At 44.7% G+C, this 20,794-nt stretch overlaps 1 protein-coding gene across 1 annotated transcript; it reads left to right on the forward strand.

Moving 5' to 3' along the window:
* Nucleotides 1–412: 412 nt before the first annotated feature.
* On the forward strand, nt 413–19,255 carry LOC120383704 (CD276 antigen-like). The gene is made up of 7 exons (XM_039501895.1): nt 413–622; nt 8,325–8,462; nt 9,327–9,650; nt 12,340–12,654; nt 13,567–13,677; nt 15,376–15,433; nt 16,862–19,255. The coding sequence occupies exons 2-7, from the start codon at nt 8,393–8,395 to the stop codon at nt 16,863–16,865; spliced, it is 882 nt and encodes a 293-aa protein (XP_039357829.1). The 5' UTR covers nt 413–622; nt 8,325–8,392; the 3' UTR covers nt 16,866–19,255.
* Nucleotides 19,256–20,794: the final 1,539 nt, after the last annotated feature.

A 20,794-nucleotide genomic window follows, 5' to 3' on the forward strand; every position in this document is an offset into this window, starting at 1 on the left:
AGCTAGAAAGAGGTCCCAGGGAACAGGGGTCCTAGTCTGAGGTCCAGCCCGGGGTTCAGTTCACCCTACTGTTATTCTCCCATTGCTTAAAGTTACGGTGTCAGCCAAGCACCCATGTAAGAACCAGCTCTACAAATAGAGATAATGTGCTTAGTTACGACACTGAGTCATTTCTCCCTTTTTTCCGCAGTTGTGTCCTTCCCACAACTCGAAAGCCACTGGCATAGCCTCACCTTTTCTTGACCTGTACAATGATTTCTAATTCCTCTACCTGTAACCAGCATTGAAAGATAGTACCAGTTCATATTTAGTTAGGTAAAAGTGCAGGCTATAGGACTGAAAGTGAAAGTCCCTTGGTGTTATGATGGGAAATCCAGTGCTTTCATTTCATTGCGTATCCTGAGCTCAGGGATAAACAACACAAAGCAGGAAAATCCCAGCTTCCACTCACCTGCCAGGCTATGAAAATAAACCCATGGGCTGAAGCATCTGCAGAATAAACTGGAGTGGGAAAGCTTATAGCTTACAGCTGAAGTCCTCCTCTTGCAAGATTGCCAGCTGCTGGAAGTGACTTTACTAGGGAATGAAGCAGCCACGGACTGAAAACTTATTTTGGATTCAGGTACTGTACTAGGTTATTCTTTTCCAGGCTCTGAACAAGTGACAGCCAGATTGTTTTTTTCTATTACAAAGCTTGCTGGTTTCCAGTTTAAACAGTCCGTTAGGAATTTGTATTGAAAATCTAAGTCAGCTGAGCAGCTCAAACTTTTAGAACATATGCTGTACAAGGAAGTTCCTTGTTGCTTGTGTTCTATGCATGTTGCTTAGGATGTCTGAACAATTCTCTGCAATCTTGAGTACTTTCCCAAATCTTTTAAACCCACAGAGATTGCTTTTGCCTGCCATGAGATGAGACTAACGCTATGTATTCATTGCAAAATATTTGTATGTTGTTTTGTGCTTTGTGATAGCTAAATTGACATGCAAGACACTGTAGTTTTACCTCTCTTTGTAATTAGTTGAGGTCAAACACCTCTGACCTGAGATTTACTTCAACTAACTACAAGGAGGTAAAAATTATAGTCTGCAGTAGGAGTTTACATTGAGATTGCTAACCATTTAAAAACACACCACTTTGTTTTGCAGCGAAGACACAACCTGTGAAACAGGTGTGCTACAAATGTTCTGTGTTTGAGTGCTGCTCAGCAAAACTTTTGCATGACTTTCTCCTGTCTTCGCACCATTTGTACCTGTGCAAAGGGGGTAAAAAAACAAAACGGTCTCATTTTACAGCCACTTTACACAGGTGTGAATAACCATACAAGGGGCAAAGCATGGACAGTCAGGTCCTGAATCATTATAACACATCCAGAATTTTAATCTTCCAGTGAGTGTCCCCATCACACTGATGCTATTTGTCATATCCTGTTAGCATTTTGGGGGGAGGGGATGATCCCTTTCCCAAAGTGGTTATTTTGTGGATGTTTTGCAAAGGACTGGTTTTAAATAGTTTGCCATAACTTTACAATTAAAATTCTTGCAACTCTTGATTTTGAGAAGTAGCAGGCACTGAGCGTTACATTACAGCATGGATTTATACTGCTAGTGTACCTACTGCTAAATTCCAAGGACATCTGTTGTGACTGCAGCAGGGCTGGAAGCAAACCAGTAACAATCTAGTTTGCAGGGATGTATTGACTTGAAATTAACTTTCCACACAGCCACATCTCTTTTCATTTAAAATTGCTTTAAAGGCTGCAAGCAGTAAACAACTCTTGAGTAATATCCAGTGGTTTGAGCAAATGTGCTTTAAAATATTCAGCTTATTTTGCATTCTTTCCCACGGAGTCTAATACAGCTTCCCCACAGAATCCTGTCACCTCAGTAAATTGCTGTTTCGCTGTTTTGTTTGTCTCAGAGCCATGTTGTGTGTTGTCCTTTCTCATCACCTTGCACGTTTCCTTTTAGGGTGGAAGCACTTACTTTGTAGTGTGATTGACAGGGAAAATGTTTTCCCCAGTTGAGTTAATGGGTCCCAATTAATTTCAGCTGTAACTCAGCAGGAAGGACCTTTCAAGTGAATATAAACCCAGCTAGGATTGCCAGAATGAAACTGCAGACTCGTGTGACAATCTAAAGAAGGCTTTTCTGGGGCAGGTTATTTTTTATTGGCTTGACTTCCTTGTCTTCAGTAGTTGACATTTTGTTTAGTGTTTTCCAATTGTCGTACGGTGTTTATGGATTGAGTCTCACAGCTAGCAGGCACTTAGACTGGAGTGTGAAGAATTCAACAATCCCTGAATTCTTCAGCAAGTCTGATTCTGCCACTACTGAAGGGGGTCTGAAATTTGGAACAAGTTACCTTTTTAAAAGGCTGATAGCAGCCTCCATATTTAACTGGTGATCTGCTGGGGTCTCTGTCAACTCCCAGGAAAGCAGAGATCTCCAGATCCACATCACCTATCCATTTGTTGTAGCAGACACCAAAAAGGTCATGGGATGAACACCTGGTATGCATGTACAATGGGGGCTGTGAAATGCAGGTGCATTTATATATTGTAGGGGAGATCTGGAGCCTCCTAAACACCATCTCCCCTTTGTCATAAAGACATAAGAATGGCCATACTGGGTTAGACCAGTTGTCCATCTAGCCCAGTATCCTGTCTTCCGACAGTGACCAATGCCAGGTGCTTCAAAGGTTATGAACAGAATAGATAATCATCAAGTGATCCATCCCTTGTAGCCCATTCCCAGCTTCTGGCAAACAGAGCCTAGGGACACCATTCCTGCCTGATAGCCATTGATGGACCTATCCTCCATGAACTTATCTAGTTCTTTTTTGAACCCTGTTAGTGCCTTGGTCTTCACAACATCCTCTGGCAAGGAGTTCCACAGGTTGACTGTGCTCTTCCTTTTGTTTGTTTTAAACCTGCTACCTACTAATTTCATTTGGTGACCTTTAGTTCTTGTATTATGAAAAGGAGTAAATATCACTTCCTTATTTACTTTCTCCACACCAGTCATGATTTTATAGAACTTTATCATATCCCCCCCTTAGTCGTCTAATTCCAAGATGAAAAGTCCCAATCTCATTAATCTCTCTTCATATGGAAGCTGTTTCATATCCATAATAATTTTTGTTGCCCTTTTCTGTACCTTGTCCAATTCCAATATATCTTTTTTGAGATGGGGTGACCACATCTGTACACAGTATTCAAGATGTGAGTGTACCGTGGATTTATATAGAGGTAGTATGATATTTTCTGTCTTATTATCCATCCCTTTATTAATGATTCCCAGCATCCTGTTTGCTTTTTTGCCTGTCGCTGCACATTCAGTGGATGTCTTTTCCTCCATGCCCCTTTATATAGATAGATACAGATTAGTCACTGATGTAATTTTACTGACATCAGAGGGTTACGCCAGGCATGTATTTTAGCCCTCTGCTTGTCACTCACAGTACTTAGAACTGGTTCCCCTGAGAAACCCTGCAGTCCTAAGTGTTCACTCACGAAAAATTCCCCTGACTTCACTGGGTGCTTTGCCAAAGTAAGGGTTGCAGGACGTGACATTTTACTAACATTGTATCAACACTGTATCTTCCCATTATTAAAAGTCTGATCTCTTTAGATTTATGCCTATTGATGGCAACAGTGCCACTGAGTTAATCGGTTTATTTGTCTCTTAATAAACATAGGGCTTGTGTATAGCAAATTAAATGCAAGAAACAGCTAAATCAGGAAAAAACGAGAGACACAAAAAGGTTGCAACTGATGAACACAATTCATGCACTCATAACCCTTTCCTATCTGAGCTCCAAGCTTTCTAGTTAGGGCCAGAGAGAGCCCCTCTGCCCTCCCCCCGCCCCCCTCCACACACATGCACACTCCTGTAATAGATCCTTAACCTCTGGTTGAGTTAGTGAAGTCCTCAAATCATGGTTTAAAGACTTTTAAGATACAGAGAATCCACCATTTACACTAGATTAAACCTGCAATTGACCTATGTTGCAGAGGACAGTGAAACCCCCCCAGGGCTTCTCCCAATCTGACCTGCGGGAAAATTCCTTCCCAACCCCAAATATGGAGTTCAGTTAGCTCCTGACCATGTGGGCAAGACCCACCAGGCAGATACCTGGGAAGGAATTCTCTGTAGTAACTCAGAGCCCTCCCCATCTAGCAGCCCATCACCAGCCACTGGGGATATTTGCTATTAGAAGTCGCACATTGGATACATGACCTTGTAGACAGTGTCATCATACCATCTCCTCAATTAACTTCTCAAGCTCAGTCTTGAAGTTAGTTAGGTTTTTTGCCACCCACTGCTCCTCTTGGGAAGCTGCTCCAGAACTTCACTCCTCTGATGATTAGAAACCTTCATCTAATTTCAACTCTAAACTTGTTGATGGGCAGTTTATATCCATTTGTTTTTGTGTCCCCATTGGTGCTTAACTTAAATAACTCCTCTCTCTCCCTGGTTTTTATCCCTCTGATATATTTACAGAGCGCAGTCATCTCTCCCCTCAGCCTTCTTTTGGTTAGGCTAAACAAGCCAAGCTCTTTGAGTCTCCTCTCATAAGGTAGGTTCTCCATATCTCAGATCATCCTAGTAACCCTTCTCGGCATCTGTTCCTGTCTGAATGAATCTTTCTTAAACATGGGAGACCAGAATTGCACATAGTATTCCAGATGAGTTCTCAAAGGTGCCTTGTATAACAGTACTAACACTTCCCTGTTTCTATTGGAAATACCTCTCTTGATATGCCTAGGTCAGTAATAAAAATGTTAAATAAGATTGGTACTAAGACCAATCCCTGAGGAATTCCACTAGTAACCTCCCTCCAGCCTGACAGTTCCCCTTTCAGTATGACCCACTGTAGTCTCTCCTTTTATCAGTCCCTTATCCACCTTTCAGTTCTCATATCAATCCCCATCTTCTCCAATTTTACTAATAATTTCCCATGTGGAGCTATATCAAATGCCTTCCTAAAATCCAGGTAGATTATATCTACTGCATTTCCTTTGTCTAAAAAATCAGTTACCTTCTCAGAGGAGGAGATCAGATTGGTCTGGCACGATCTACCTTTTGTAAAACCGTGTTGTATTTTATGCCAATTGGTGTTTACCTCTATGTCCTTAACCACTTTCTCTTTCAAAATTTGTTCCAAGACCTGGCATACAACTGAGGTCAAACTAACAGGCCTATAGTTTCCTGGATCAATTTTTTCCCTTGGCAGAGCTGTGTGTGGGCCTAGGAATGGGACAGCTGTGCTGCAGGTCAGGGCTGAGGAGCACTGGCAAAGCTCTGTGCAGATTTAGTAGCAAAATAAATAGATGCAGGATGGGATTGAGGTGCGTTAATGGAGCCTGTGGGAGAAGTTTGGCCAGCATCAGCTTCCTACGCTAAATCTGGCTCAGTCTTAAGGGAACCCTTTCCTGAGCACTACATTGAAATCCATGATTTTCATCAACATGATAGGGAGGGCATTGAAAGTGTTCCCAGAGATAAGAATCTGTACCCAGGGCAGTCGCCAAGGGTGCCAGGATTCGGGGGGCGGCATTTTGCGCGCTCCCCACAGGGCGCATGGGAGCTTCCGGTTCCGCTCCCGTCGCGCCACCGAAGAAGGACCTTCTGCCGACGTACCGCGGAAAACAGCGGCAGGCAATTGAGCAGCTTAATGACCGCCGCTGTCGCTTGCGGCATTTCGGCTGAGAGTCCTTCTTCGGCGGTGCGATGGGAGTGGAACCAGAAGCTCCCGTGCACCCCATGGGAGTGCACAAAATGCCGCCCCCCGAATACTGCCTAGGGCGCCAGAAACCCTGGCGCTGCTCCTGTCTGTACTGAAGGGTTTGAGTCATGCAGGAAAGAATGGGCAACGTACAGACCTATGCAGAATTAAAAATAATAGCAAGAAGTAGCCAAAGGTAAGAAAGAGGCAGATCCAAGGTACAAATTCTCCAGTACAGTGCTGGAGAGTAGCAGAGAAAACACAGCCTGAAATGAGGGTAGTTGTACTGTTACAGACTGAAAACAAAGATAAAGATTATTTACACAAGGGCCCAAGATAAACAACAAGAAATAAGTACATAGGTCATGAAGGAGACAACTAATCTCAAGGCCCAGTATCCAGCAAAATACTTAAGCACATAAGCTCTCACTTATGGGAGTAGTCCTATTGAAGTCAATAGGTGAAGTTACAAGTCCTGGGTTTAAGGGTTTGCAGGAACAGGCCCTAGGATCACACCTCTTTGCTCCTCTCTCCTGGCTCTAGGCTGGGTTCACTGATTAATGATTAGTTTGCAGGAACAGGTCCTAGGATTGCTCCTCTCTCTCAGCTCTAGGCTGGGTTCTCTAGTTAATTATTAGTTGGTGTTTTTGCTGTAAGCTTCCCTGTTCTATCAGACCGGTGATAATTTCCTTGCAATAAAACTTGACATAGAAATTCTCTGCCATTTTTTTTCATTTTTGTAAGTCTGGCACATGTAAACTGAAATGGACCATAATTTCCAGACACCTTTGAATGCCTCAAAAATTATGGCTTTTCTTCAGGCCAAACTAAGAGGCCACTCAAGTCATGTAGGCTAATCATTCCGGCAAACCTGTGAGTAACAAAAAGACAGATGTGTAGTGTAGAATTGCAATATATATATATATATATATGGACTGTACCCAGACAGTAAGATTTCACACGCAAAGAATTATTCATTTCCATTGGATTTAATAGCACTGTTCATTGGGGGTTGACATCAGCCAACTTGATTTTTTTTAAATTTTGACTCTAATTTGACTAGCTTCTGCTAGCCCACCTTTGAAATAGTATGTCCAGAAATGTTTGCTTAAATTCCTTTAAAGACGTTTTAAGGACATTTCTGTTCCCTGGTTGATGCTTGTAAGGATCGTTATGAGTAATTCCCTTAACTGAGCTCAGTGACGTTAAGCATCTTATTAATTTTTTACAAGATCATGACCAATGGACTGTTACGGGAAACAGTGAAATTGACTATATACAAAATAAATACACTGAAAACATAGAGAAAAATATTTTTTAACGTTGTTCAGTGATAATAACCTTGTAAGAATAGGAGGTGCAACATTTTCAGAGAAAAGTAAGATTGTTTTCAAGTTAACAGCAGCCCCCTAAATAATGAATTTTATTTATGTACAGCATCCTCCATAAACTTAAGCGCTGTGAAACAGAGAGGATCTTCCTTGGGAGTTGCCAGTAGCCTGAGACGGGAGGATAGGGCACCTGAAACTTAGGAAGATTAGAAGTGCAAAACAACATAAATTATGTGCATTGTCACTTGTTAACTGAACATAGTTCGCCCTCTGGTGGTTTAAAAGGAAAAGTACAGGAATTTCATTATTTATCATCACCAAATTCAGATGAAGAATAAATATGTTTTATGTTTCTTATTTTCTGAGAGTTTGATGGGTCTCAGGATAGTGATGGAGGATCCAGCAGCTTAGCACCTGAGTCACTGGTTCAAATCTCAGCCATGGTAGCAGTGCAGGGAAGTTACTAGAGTCTGAAAACTGCTCAGCGGTTTAGTAATGATTCTCAGGCCAAATTCCTGCAGGACAGATGTCCACATGGCAGATACCTGCACCACGACTGCACTGCACCCTTGCCACCACTCCAGCACAGACACCAAAGGTTGTCTGGGCCATGAAGACAATTACCCACTCATCCTTAGAAGTGGTTAATCCAGAGCAGATCTGAAGCTACATTCCTCTTGGGTTTAGCATGACAGGGTTGGTAGTAACCCCTGAATTTAGGATGCCTAACGGTTGTTTTTTTTTAGAAGTCCCACACCTTCATTGTGTGCAGTAGGCCTTTAATATGTGGGGAGGGAGAAACCTCTCCGACTAAAGAAGAGCCTTCCCTCCACCGCACCAGGAAATTCCATTCAGGTTTTGCTGAGATGTACAATTTTGAAAATCACCATTTCCATGCTCTTGCTTGCATTCCTTTGTGCCCAAGACATGAGGCCAGGGTAGGCTGTGAAAGTGGTCACCAGGGTCTGGGAGAGTCTAAGCCAGGGTCACATGGCATCAGAATCGGCAACAGAACCCAAGTGTCCCCACTGCCAACCCCCTTCCTTGACTAGATTGAACTGACTCCCAGTGCTGCCCAGTCATCGTCCAAAGGCATTTGCTGTGTTGTACAATGGGTTCTGCCTTCAGCAAAAGGCCCATGGTGAGGGGTGGTTTTGTTGCTGGTGAAAAGGAGGTATAAAAGGATGAGAAGGGGCTGGGAATTCTAAAGGCTGTAAATTAAGTTTATACCCAGGAAATTGATGTCACCTCTTCTGCTCTGATAGAGTAATACCAAAACACTGGACGTCTACAGCATCTTTCACCTCAGGATCTCAGACATCTGAGATGCCTAATGGGCTCCCTCCAGAAAACAGCTGTCTGCCTCCTGTTCCTGTCCGTTTTCTCAAGTGCTTCCAACGACTGTAAGTCACCTCATGTTACTGTGTTTGCCTCTCACCACACAATAATATGTTTTTTATGCTCCAAGGAGAAAGCTGAATTGTTAACGATTAAAACCAGCAACCCAATGAGCTGTGGCGAGGGCAAGAAGGAAACCGAGTTAGGCTACTTAGAAAGAACTGAAGCTAGAGCCTTCCGCAGAAAGGGACTAGCAGCCTGGCAAGAAGAGACATTACAGTACTGATAGCCTAAAGGGATACTGCAAACCACAGCATCACCTCTTCCCTCCAGCTCCACTCTCACCACAGCCAGCGTGGTTTGGAATCAGCCTGCAGATCGGTTTGAGAGCAATCGTTATATCCCATTTGTCTCCTGTAAGCTCTGCAGAGTGACACACAACTCAGACAGTCTGGTCACTGCTCCCACTGGCTCAGCCATTAAGGAAGCTCCACTTTGGCTCTCCAGGTAGCACCCCTGTCTACAGAGCCCCAAGATCCCAGACTAAGGCTGAGACTAAGATGTGCTAATATGGTAACAGTGCTACTCCCTCCACTGGAAATGCTCTTTGGGTAAAGTAGACGTAACTGCTGGTCATCAGTTGTCTGTCATCATAGGGCACATTCACCCCAGGTGTAATTCCACAGACATCAGTGGAATTACACTAGAGATTAGTTTAGCCCAAATTAAAATTCTGAGCTCAGTTGCACATATTTGCTTATGTAGGTTTGCACAGGTTGAACTTGGGACAGAATATGGCCAAATTGTCAATAACGGATACAAATTTTCTCCACTTAAATCTTTTCTATATTTTAGCAATCAAACACTTGTTTTTCACTTAATGATTTCTGCCTGAGTAATAATTTATTTGTGTTCTTTTTCCCCCTCAGCATTTGTAACCTTCATCTGCAGTGATGTCAAGACAGAATATAACAAAACGGCAACAATTTCATGCTTTGGCAAAAATAAGATTACAAACGTGATAGTTAAGCGCTGTGAAAATTGTAATAAACAGAACTCATGCTTAGAAACTATTATTAACACGTGGAGAGGAAACAATTCCAGTGAAAAGGGAAGAATTTGGTTGGTGCTACAGCACAACGTTTCTGAAGTGCACATACAGGAAGTTAAAGCAACTGATCAAGGAGGTTATCAATGGCATATTTATTCTGATGGTGGGGAAGACACAGGATGTGCAACCCTTGAGATTGCAGGTAAACTCACGGCACACAGGGGATCATATCCCACCTCTCTTCCCTCTCCCTTGAGCCCTTAGGAAACTGGGGACCAGATTGTAAATCTCTGAGTTCCAAGTCTGCTCCTGGGTCAGTGCGGCTACATGCTGCTTTTTGCCCTGGGCAAAGCCACTATTTAGCCCATGAATAGCAGCACAGGAATAGATAAATGGTGCCAGAGAGGGCTGTGATGCATTGGTAGAGCTGTGGAGGAAGTCTGACCTGGGATCTGTAATGAGACTTTCTGGTAAGCGAGAGGGGAAAGCGGGCACCTTTAGATCCACAGTAAATGAGTTAATTCCTGGGTTTACCTGCCGTTAATAAAGTAAGAGTTTGTTAACCAAGACTGGCCTGGAGTTAGCGTTGACTGAGTTTTCCTGCAATGGCCTTCAAAGGGCACCTACCGTGTAACCCTTCTGCCAGGCTGAATTGATAGCAGCAAGGGCCGGGTTCAATACATAGGGGTCCCTTCCCTACAATGTAATTCGAAACCAGCTCGAGCCCCCACCCAATGACCTGGGAAAATCTTACACACACCCCTGGGCGCCTCGAAGAGGCAGTACTTCCCCTCTCGCAAGCACAGAGTCTCGGTGTAGCAGAAAAGGTTTAATTACATGAGATAAACACAAGCATTAAATTGGGAAAACACCTCAATTAGTGTTCATAGATTAAACCGTGAGCAAAGATCCACCCCAGGAAATTGGGCCGTGTCCTTGTACACAGGCTCTTGAGTCCAGCAACCCCCAAATCACCCCAAGACTCCAAAGTCCAATATCCCAAATGTCCCTAGAGTCCAGCAACCCAAAGATCACCCACAGTCCCAACAATCCCACAATCCAAAAGTCTCTGTCCCGGGTCAGTGCAGCCCCAGAGTTCGAGAGTCTATCTGCAGAAGTCCCTGTCCCCACCCCCAGCCTGGGTGGAAAGGGGCACCTTACGTGGTCCGTGGGGTTCTGCTCCCGCCTTTTCCACGAACTGCTCCTCCAGCCATCCTCACAAACTGCTCCGCTCCACCAGCTGCTCTGCTCCACTGGCCATCCCGTGATCCATTCCAGCCATCCCCACAAACTGCTCGGCTCCGCTCGCTCTGTGGGCCGCTCCACCCATCCCACAGCTGCTCCGCTCTGCCAGCTGCTCTGGTCCACCAGCCGTCCCTGCAAACTGCTCAGCTCCACTCACTCCGTGGCTCCACAAACTGCTCCACTCCGCTCTGCAGTATAGCTTCAGGCTCCCCCACTAGTTAGCACAGTACGCAGTGCTCTCAGCTCAGCAATTCCAGCTCTTTAGTGATTCCAGCTCTTTAGTGATTTCAGCTCACAGTAGGGGAGCCCCAGTGCTAGTGCACCATTAGCCCTGCATCTAGATTCTTAAGGGAATCAAAAATCAATTCTGATATTCCACAATGGAGAGAGGCATAGGTGGGGCTGGTGCTTCCGGCTCACACAAGGCACCTTCACCACCAGGTACAGATACCTGTCCCCAGCCTCTCTCAGTTCACTGGGTTTTGGAACCCATGTCCCTTGTCTAGCAAGTACTATTTAGTTGATAATGAAACCCTTTATCATAAGACAGTTTTGTAGTTCCTCATTTACTTAATCAGGGTGACAACATTTTATTCCTCCTGCCCCAATAACAAAGAAATTGGGGATCCCACAGCTGTGAAAATAACCATCCCAGACTGCTGTGAGCTATACTAAGTGGAGTGGGTTTGCCAATGCAAATGCACATGCCTGAGATTCCTTTCCCCACTCCAATGCACATTCTTGAAATTCCTTTGCCCACTCCTCATAATTTACCACCAGATGTCAGGGTAGAGCTCATCCTGACTCTGCTTACAACCGTATTGATCAGCAAGCCCCTTGCTCCTGAGGATGGGGCCTGTGGAATAAGGGGGCAGAGTGAGGGGGGCCAGGATATGAAGTTCCCCAAGTGCAGCAATTGTCTGGGCTGTAGGAAAGCTGGGGTTGTGACAGCCGTGGCTAGAACAGCAGGAGTCACACAGGTCAGCACTGGACCAGACACAGGGAGCTGAGAAAAGGACCGAGGGCTGTTGAATTGTTGGGGGAGGGAAGCCTGTAGAACACATGGCTGCACTGTGTGTGACTGAAGTCACTGCTGTGAAGCCTTCTGCATTAAACGTCCCCCCGCAATATAAAACATTTAGAGAAATCAGGTGTAAACAGAGACCCAAACCACCCTGGCAGAAACCGTTTGTGTTTATAAACTCCCTGCCATCTCCACAATCCACTTTTCTTTTATTGTCACTTTCCCTTTCCCCCCAGCTGTACTTACACATATGGTACAAGGTGCAGTCGTAACCCACCCTTGCACCAGATCCTTTAGCTCCATCCCCACAGAAATCCAGCCAGGGCTGTTGTTACCCAGTTCTAGGGCCAATTCATCCTCGACTGAACTTCAGGGGAGTTACCCACACACGCCAAGGCTGAATTTGACCCATAGGTTAGCTGTTAATTAGGACCCCTAGTCACCCACTGGGAAATCGCTCGGGAAAGCAACATTCAGATGACTGTAAATGCTTACAAATGGCAGAAATCATTCAGTTGTTGTGGACCCAATCCTGGATCCAATGATTTCAGTGGTGCAGGATCAGGCCCTCAAAAAGCAATGAATATTGCACAAGCCATAATAAAGACTGTGTTTCTTTCAGCTCCTGAAATTGAGCCTAGCCTCACCTGGAACGGAAGAAAGCTCACCTGCCTGTCACCTAGAGGGCATCCACAAAGGCAGATCCATTGGTTCGATGGCCATGGGAATAACCTGACGGGCAGTGCAAGCCTGGTATCTGAGGAAGCAGAAGGTGGCTTAACCAGCCTTACCAGCACTCTCCATGAGACACCCACCTTAACTGCCTCCAAGTATTGCTGTGCTGTGCTGTATGATGTGCACACCAAGAGAAACAAAACCAAGTGCCTTAGTGCTGACAAAGCAGTCACTGATTATCCTCATTTCACTTCAACCCCAGGTATAAGATATAGCAGAAATACTTTGAGTTTCAGCCAGAAATCAATCGTCTCCTGATGATGTAATGTTAGCAGGTGTCATGTGCAGAATTCTTGCTCCCCAGCTGGAAGGGGGTGACTGGCAGTTCTCAGAGTACTAGTTCTAATGCCATTATTATTGAGCACCACCAACACATTGTTCCAGGAATAGCTGTATGCAGGTAAAGCAGAGATTGTTGAATCATATCTCACCTGCATCTGCTTCATATGCTAGGTTTCTTTATAGCACAAAGCAGTGTGGGCAGTGCATTTTGTACAAGAAAGAGCTTAGGCATCGATGCCATGAGAGGGTTCACGGCTGTGAATCCCACATGGAGATAGGATGACCAGATAGCAAGTGTGAAAAATCGGGACAGTGGGTTGGGGGTAATAGGAGTCCATATAAAAATAAGCCCCAAATATCGGGACAGTCCCTATAAAATCAGGACATCTGGTCACCTTGCATGAAGATTGGTGCCAAGGTATTTCCCATTGGATAGCTTAGGCAGCTCCTTGCTCAGTGTGCTGGCTTTTGCAGATCCCTTTCTTAGGCTCCCAACTGACCTCAAGCATTGCATATGGAGTTGGGTGCCTAACTCAGGGCTGTGGATTGCACTGGGTAACAAGGTGCCTAAGTCTCTTTGTGGATCTAGCTTGTAGCTGCTTATGTTTTATTGGATGTCAAGTGATGCTCCTAAATCACATAGGGATTTTTGAAAATTTTCCTCCAAATAAGCTGAAAGCAAGATCACAAAAGTTACCATCAACATCTGCCGAACGTACCATATGATCCGCAAATCCTCCTGCTGTAAATTACTGCTTTTAAACAAGCTACGGCTTTGGTTGTCACCATAATGTTTTTGAGTCCTTATTAACACACCTGGTTTATTTTCCAGATCCAGAAATTCCGAAGACTAAGAAAGAACACGTTCCCATCATTCTAGTGCCCATCGTTCTGGTTCTCTGCTGTTTTGCAGCTGTTCTATACTACAGGCACCGCCAGCGAGGTACAGTTTGACACACATTAAGGGCGAAGCCTGTTCGATCTGCACCTGCTGAGTTTCAAAAAGTCACTTGCTAGGAGCTAGTACCAGGAACTCAGCTAATCCACACTTCATGGAGGTAGCCTGGAACAAACATGTGGGGAGTGTCCATGCCAGCCTTTGTAAATGTGTTAGCTACCACATGTTAACTGGTAACAAAATAGTTTGAAATTAAAATGTCCAGTGCAGACCAATCCCATGAGTTTAGAAGAGGGAGGAATGCTGCTGCTTAAGGATATGTCTACACTGCAAAAGAAAAGCTCTTTGTCCAGGTTAAAATAGCAGTGAAAACATGTCAACTTGGATTAGCAGCTCAAATTGAGCCCCATGTTCCCCTGGGTTATGTCTACATGGCAGCAGAATGTGAGCCTTCCAGCCTGGGCAGACAGACTCACACTAGCTGGGCTCAAGCGATCATGCTGAAAATAACCATGTGGAGGTTGTAGCTCCAGCAAGAATCAGGCTGGTCACCCAAGCTCACACCCAGGGGTCAGGTGGGCTCGAGAGCCTGAGCCACAATGTCCACACTGCTCTTACTAGCACAAGTCTGCCTACCCAGGTTGGGAGGCTTGCGCCCAGCTGCTGTGTAGACATATCCCTTTAGGCCTGCACTCTAGCTGCTATCCCAAATTAAAGGCAGAGTTGCTGCATCTTCACCGCTATTTTAATCTGAGTTAGGAGTGTAGACAAATCCTTAATCTCCTCTTAAGTTTACAGGCTTGATTTAGCCAGTATTTGTATGCACTTGAACTCCTCCATGCTACAAACCGGGTAGAGTCCATTCCAGCCCATATGTCCTCATGACTGAAACCCAACACTTCATGCTACACCCAAGAACGTAATAGGAAGTTTGCATGATCCTTGGTGGAGACTGATTCCATACAAATGAACAAATGCAAACCTGTAACACCCAACGGACCTTACCTTGCAACCCGTAAAGAGAATGAGAAATTGTAATAGAGACAGCAGGAGAGTAGAGTGTTCCTGCTTGTCCTCCAGGCAATCAAGGTTATCTTTTTCCTGCATTAAAGTAACCTGTGCTTTTCAGTCATATCCATAGAATGTGTCCTACCATATGAAATAATGGTGTTGGAGAGGTAACTCCCAGCTCCAGTGGTCCAGTTCTGCCCCCAGTAAAGTCCAGCCCCTCCATTAACAGAGAAATATTGTTTAAAAGTGTCCCAAGGAGATGTTTTTGAGTCCCACTGAAAGTCATTGGGACCAGGGCTCCTAAGTAACATAGGCATATTTGAAAATGTTTCCCTTTGCCATTAGTCTCAAGCCAGGCAAAGGGTTAATCTCTTGCTAAATTTCAGATGGTATTTAAAGTAAAGCATTGGGTAGCAGTGCCAAATCCAGTCCAGAGAGAGAATTTCAAGCACACACAAGACAGCACTGCCCCTGGTATACAAATAACCAGGGAAGCATGCAGAGGGCTGCACCGAAACACGTGACTGGCCCCAGTCAAAATCAAAACGTAGTCCTTTCCTGTGTCTGTGCTCCCAATGGGATGTTGCCTCTCATTCATTGTCTTGGTCAACACAGTGAAGGCAGCACTGCTAAAATCTGTTTTCATTGATGCAGTATAGTTCCTGAAATTAAATCATCTAATGGTTTTGTACATTTTCTAATACCAATCCCTTTCTCCCTTCATTTTCCTAGCAAAGCCAAAGGGAATTTTCAGACCTATTAAGGACCCTCCTTCCAATTCTGAGACAACGTAAGCCTTTCCATTGTTCATATTTTATCTAATCATGGGTCAAGTTCATCCACTGTGTAATTCAGCTGAAATTAGTGGCATTGTGCCAGGGTTGAATTTAGCCCAATATCTATGTGATGTGATTGCTTTGTTACATTTTAGTGCCCTTCACAATGAAAAGCTGATAAGAACCCAATGTCGTGCATTGCATGGACTGGCTATATGTGCTTCTCCCCTGCAGCTCTGCCAAAACACACCTCAGTTCTGACCTGCAGCAATCCAAGTGAATATGTTCCAGGAGCACACACAGCTGTGAAAAGTACCTAACTCCTGATCTAAAGCACCCACTGCCACTCCTGGGACACCATACAGCTCAGCTGATGGACCCCAAAACTCCTATTTTAGTGCTGCCACCCTTCCCCAACCACTCCTTAAAACCACCACACAGCTCTACCCACGCATATTAAACCTACCAAAACTCAGCCTCTGCCCCTCTATACTCATCTGCAATGTCCTGTTCACTTCCAGTCCTAGCAACCCACCCAGCTCTCCCATTGCAACTCATCACTGGAAGTTTGAACCGACAGGCTACAGGCAGAGGCCAGGTCTGCCTTGTAATGTTTGGCCAGCATAGCTATGTCATTTGTGGTGTGAGGAAAAAATAATCATACCTATTCCGACAAAACAGCTGTGTAGCTGCAGCTTATTCTGGCAAAGGGGCACTTTTGCCTGGATGGTTTATGTTGTTCAGAGAGAGGGTTTAACTATTCAGACTGGAATAAGATGTACATTTTTAACAGTGAAAGTAACTAACCATTGGAACAAGCGCCATGGTGGATTCTCCATCAACAGCCATTTTCAAATCGCTGTGATGTGCTCTAGTTCAAAAGGAATTATTTGGGGCAAGTTTAATGGCCTGTGTCACATAGGAGGTCAGACTAGATGCTCACAATGGTCCCTTCTGGCCCTGGAATGTAGGCATCTATGAACTATAATGGCAGAGAATGCCTCTTGTTGGAACACACTGCATCTCCCTCAGGGGCTTTGCCAGTGCAGTTATATGGTATTGGCAAAGACTTTGTAGCATACACCAGCCCCTATGGAACCACAGTGACAGAATCCCCCTCGGCCCTAGAGACAGTTCCACTAGGTCAGAGCTGAGGTACCTTGGAAGGGCCATGCAGGGAAAGCTGGCACACCACAGTCTGTGCTTTGCCTGTACTGTATCCAAACAGATACACACGGGCCTGGTTCTCATCTAATTGACACCCATTTTACACTGGCATAATGTCACTGACTGTCATGGATTCTTATTTACACTGGTGTGAGATAGAGCAGAAGCAAGCTCGCCATCACCCAGCTGCCACTAACCTGGCTTCAGACATTTCTTTTGTAAAGAGGGAGTTGAATCAATGATGTTCTCACAAGAGTTTCCCCCAATTTTTACAGATGAAAAAGTAGAAGAAAATGCTCCTAACCAAGAAGTGTGACGGGTGAAAACAAGATGGCTCCTGAATGAAAACGATGATCCAGCCTGTACCAATGCAACTGACTTTAAGCAAAGCAGTAGAGACAGAAACTCAGACATTCAGCACATAGACGCTAAGCAATCAAACAGTGTGAAGCAACTAGCATTTTAAAGACTTTTTTTTGTCAGACATCCCCCGTTTTGCAGACTGGGGGTTACATTCTCCTCTCAGTTTCACTGGTGTAACTCGGTGGAAAATGTGGCCTGATAATTTGAGCAAAGTTCTTTCCCTCCCTGAAACACTGATGCTTTAAGGCCTTATTTTCCCCACTTTTGATGGAATCAAAGCTTTGTTTCCAACCTTAATAGCCAGCCCTTTAGGATAGGCTAATACGGCAGCTATACGTACGGAGCATTTTATCCCCTGCATCATGTAGCATTATTAACCTGCAGCCATCAGGACAGAAGTGCAGTGCACAATCACAAAGACATTGTGGTGCAAGTGCCGATCTAATTCACCAATCAAATGCTGTGTAGTGAGGGGACTGTGGAACTGGGAAACATCCCCTGACTCAGCACCAACTTCAATTACTTGCAAGAGTCGTCTGCTGAATGGACACACTGAAGAGAAAATGAATGTGAATGGGGCCCCAACTTCACAATTAGATTGCAGAAGTTAATTGCTCTGATTTTCTTCTGACATATGATAAAAAACATAGAAAGAACGTGGGGAATCTTGTTTTCTGGGCTGACAGTTACCTGGATTATTTCACCCTAAAGAATGAAAATGTGCTGTTTGTCAAGGCTTTTAATCAGGTAATTAAAATATCAATTTAGGACACTAACTTTAGGCATCCATTGAAAAAACATCTTGGCCATGGATTTTATCCAAACATCTTGCTATGTTGAAAAACACAGAGATACCTGCCTTCCTCCCTCTGGCTGAAAAGCTGTGGGAGATTCCCACAGGGCCAGATTTTAGTATTTTTTTTTCCAAATGCTCTCTGGGGAAAGGCCAGGACCTTTGAAACCCTTCTTTAAATAAACTTAATTGAAAATTGTACTAGTGGTTGCTGGGAATTGTAGTACCCACCAGGCTTAAACAAGCAGACGTAGAGCTGCCTAGGATATCAGGGAACCTTGTCCTAGATAACTAGTGCATGTTTGGGAGATGCTGGTTTGTCTTCCTCTGAAGTGTTCACTATTAGTTGCTATAAGATGTAAAACACTAGCCTTGATGGGCCACTGAGCTGAGCCTATATTCCTGTGACACTCCAGTTACCCACCAGCGACACAAGGGCCTGCACATGGGTGTGTTAGAACCTGGAGGTGGGAGGATTTGTGAGACTATTCGTCCTGTAACTGGGTGCCTCCGTCGCTGCCCAGTGTACCATGACCTCCAGGCCAGTTTGTGTCGTCTCACAGTCACAAACACATGCCTGGCCATTACCCTTTCACCAGGGGTGTATTTATTCTTTCCTTTTACACACTGTGAGGATTTCAGTGCGGGGTTATACCAAGAGGAGGCTTCCATGCCACCTTCACTCCTCAGCCCAGGCTCATCCTCTGAGCTCCCCTTGCTTCCTGTTCCTCCCACTTACAGCCTCCTAATTACCTCGTTAGCCCAGTGAATAGCACCCAGGGGCTCATGATCCCCCAACAGAAAGTGTCTAATTGGCTTCAATTAATCCTGCACTCTTGCCAGTGCTGCAGCAAACTGAGTGACCAGGGTGCTATTAATAGTACCCTGTCACACCTCCTCTGGCTGAGTTTTAAACCAGTTATTAGGCCCAGGATCTAGCTTCTTCAGGGCAGGAAGCTGCAGATACAAAATTCCATCTAAACCTATGCAAACAGCTGGCGATCCCATGACCAGGTATCCATTGGGATAATCTCAGGAATCTGTTAATTAAAGAGGTGGATTTTCTTATCATTACTATGCTGATTCATTCTCTGTTAATTAAGGCCAAAGGCATTTAATCAATTATAGTGTATTTTATGTACAAAGAATGTCGTGTGTATAGAGCCAAAGGTAATGCAAAGCAAAGTCTAACACTGTCCTTTCACATTCTGGAGCATCAAACCCGTAATGACAATTCCAGTCGGCTCTTTTTGAATCTTTCAGTTGGTCTATGTTAGTTTCTAGTGCTGGGCCAGACACCAGTAGCCCAATGATGAAACTATTGCTCTGTGCCAATAGTAGGAGTATTGTTCTGTGACAAAACTTTTTTGCCAGCAGAATCAGTAGAACCCAGATACAATTTTTCTAATGGAATTTCCATTAGTGACATTTTTCAAATGTGAACCAAAGTTATTCTTTTTTTCACTCAGGTTGCCACAGGAGCTTGTGTTCCAGAATTAGCTCTAGCATTGTCTCTGGCTGTGGATAGCATTTTCTTTCTTGACATTTTTTACTTCATGGCAACACTAAATACTTGTGGTTTATTTCTGTAAGAAATCTGTTTGAATTAATTTTGCAGTATCAGTGATAAGAATATTATTTTTTTTTCCATAACGTTTTGAACTATGGCTGGAAAAGGCACCTTGGCTGGTGGGTTAGGTATCAAATGTTCCAATCCTGACAGTTACGTATTTACTAAAGCCATGACAGTGTTTTCTTTATGTCCAACACAGAGGTTAACGATCAGGGCTCGGATTCCTGCCTGGGTGTTGGCGTGTTGCCTCTGCTGGGTGCTCACGCACCTGCACAACTTTGTTACTTTTTCCCAAAGTGCGGGGGAGCTGCACCAAATGAAGCCTCAATCCTGCTCTGTGACCCATGTAGGCAGACTGCAGCGCCTGTGCAAAGCCAGCTGATGTCAATGGGCTCCACATGGACACAATGAGATCACAGTGCAGGATTGGGATCTGAGAGATAAGCATGTTGAATCTGATGCACTCTGAGCCAGAAATGACCCATAACTCTTGGGGGACGACGACAATTTAAAGGTTGGGGGAGGCACGTGACCACCCCATATGTTGCCTCTGGCCCCTTTTCTACTCCCCCTGCACCATCCACACCTGCTCCAAGCCAGCACCAACTTGCCCCCACTCTCCTCACAGCTCCCATTGCCTCCCCGCTGTGGGCACGGCCCAGGCCAGAGAGGGCTGTGGACACCTACTGCCAAGCAGGTACCTGCTGCTGTGGGCGAGGAAGGGACAGGCTGCTAGACCATGATTGTTCATGAAGGAGTCCTGATTTCCCTTCACCTGTATCTCACATAGCAGGGAGCTGAGGTGATATGTGGGGGGGGGGGGAGTGTCATGTGGGGTCATGTGTGCCCCTCCCCTTGGATTTCTGCCAGGGTGGGAGTGGGGCTGAGCGTGGTTGAGGGGGGCTTGGCTGAGAAAGGAACCTAGCACTCATGCTGAGCCCTGCTAGGAGGTGCCCATAGCAGGGAAGAGAGACGGGGCTGGCAGTCCACCTATATGCAGCTATAGCTATGCAAGACACCTACAGTAGGAGACAGACAATGGAATATATTTTAGCTCCTCAGAGCTTGCTATTCAAACCAGAAACAAGGGCAATAATCAAAGGACATCTGATAATAGGTCTCCCCTGTATGATGTCCAACACCCTCAGCTCCCCTGGGGATGATCAGACGCTTGTAGGACCAAGGCCATAATGTGCAACTTCCAAAGTATAGAAAGTTTTGAACTAAACTACTTGGCTCTGTGCCCCTCTAACCAATCCTGTAGATAACATTAATCAAAACACAAATGCAAGGTGATTTGTTTTATAATGCAATGGATCAATGTCTTCTGCTAAAATGAGAATTGCTGGCTGTGGTGTCATTTTAGCACCCAATCTACTCAATGATATGAAAGATTTTCACATAAACATTAAATCAACTCACTGGCAAGTGGGAAATTATTTCTCAGTGTTTTTAGTCTCTGGATTCTGTCTGTCTGCT

The sequence above is a fragment of the Mauremys reevesii genome, linkage group 15 (genome assembly GCF_016161935.1).
Source record: "Mauremys reevesii isolate NIE-2019 linkage group 15, ASM1616193v1, whole genome shotgun sequence".
Taxonomy (NCBI): domain Eukaryota; kingdom Metazoa; phylum Chordata; order Testudines; family Geoemydidae; genus Mauremys; species Mauremys reevesii.

Excerpts from the sequence above, each read along its gene's own strand:
- LOC120383704 (XM_039501895.1), top strand. The coding sequence starts at position 8,393 with ATGGGCTCCCTCCAGAAAACAGCTGTCTGCCTCCTGTTCCTGTCCGTT. Across the intron at positions 8,463-9,326 it reads CTCAAGTGCTTCCAACGACT|CATTTGTAACCTTCATCTGC; the intron begins GTAAGTCACCTC and ends TTTCCCCCTCAG. Across the intron at positions 13,678-15,375 it reads CTACAGGCACCGCCAGCGAG|CAAAGCCAAAGGGAATTTTC; the intron begins GTACAGTTTGAC and ends TCATTTTCCTAG.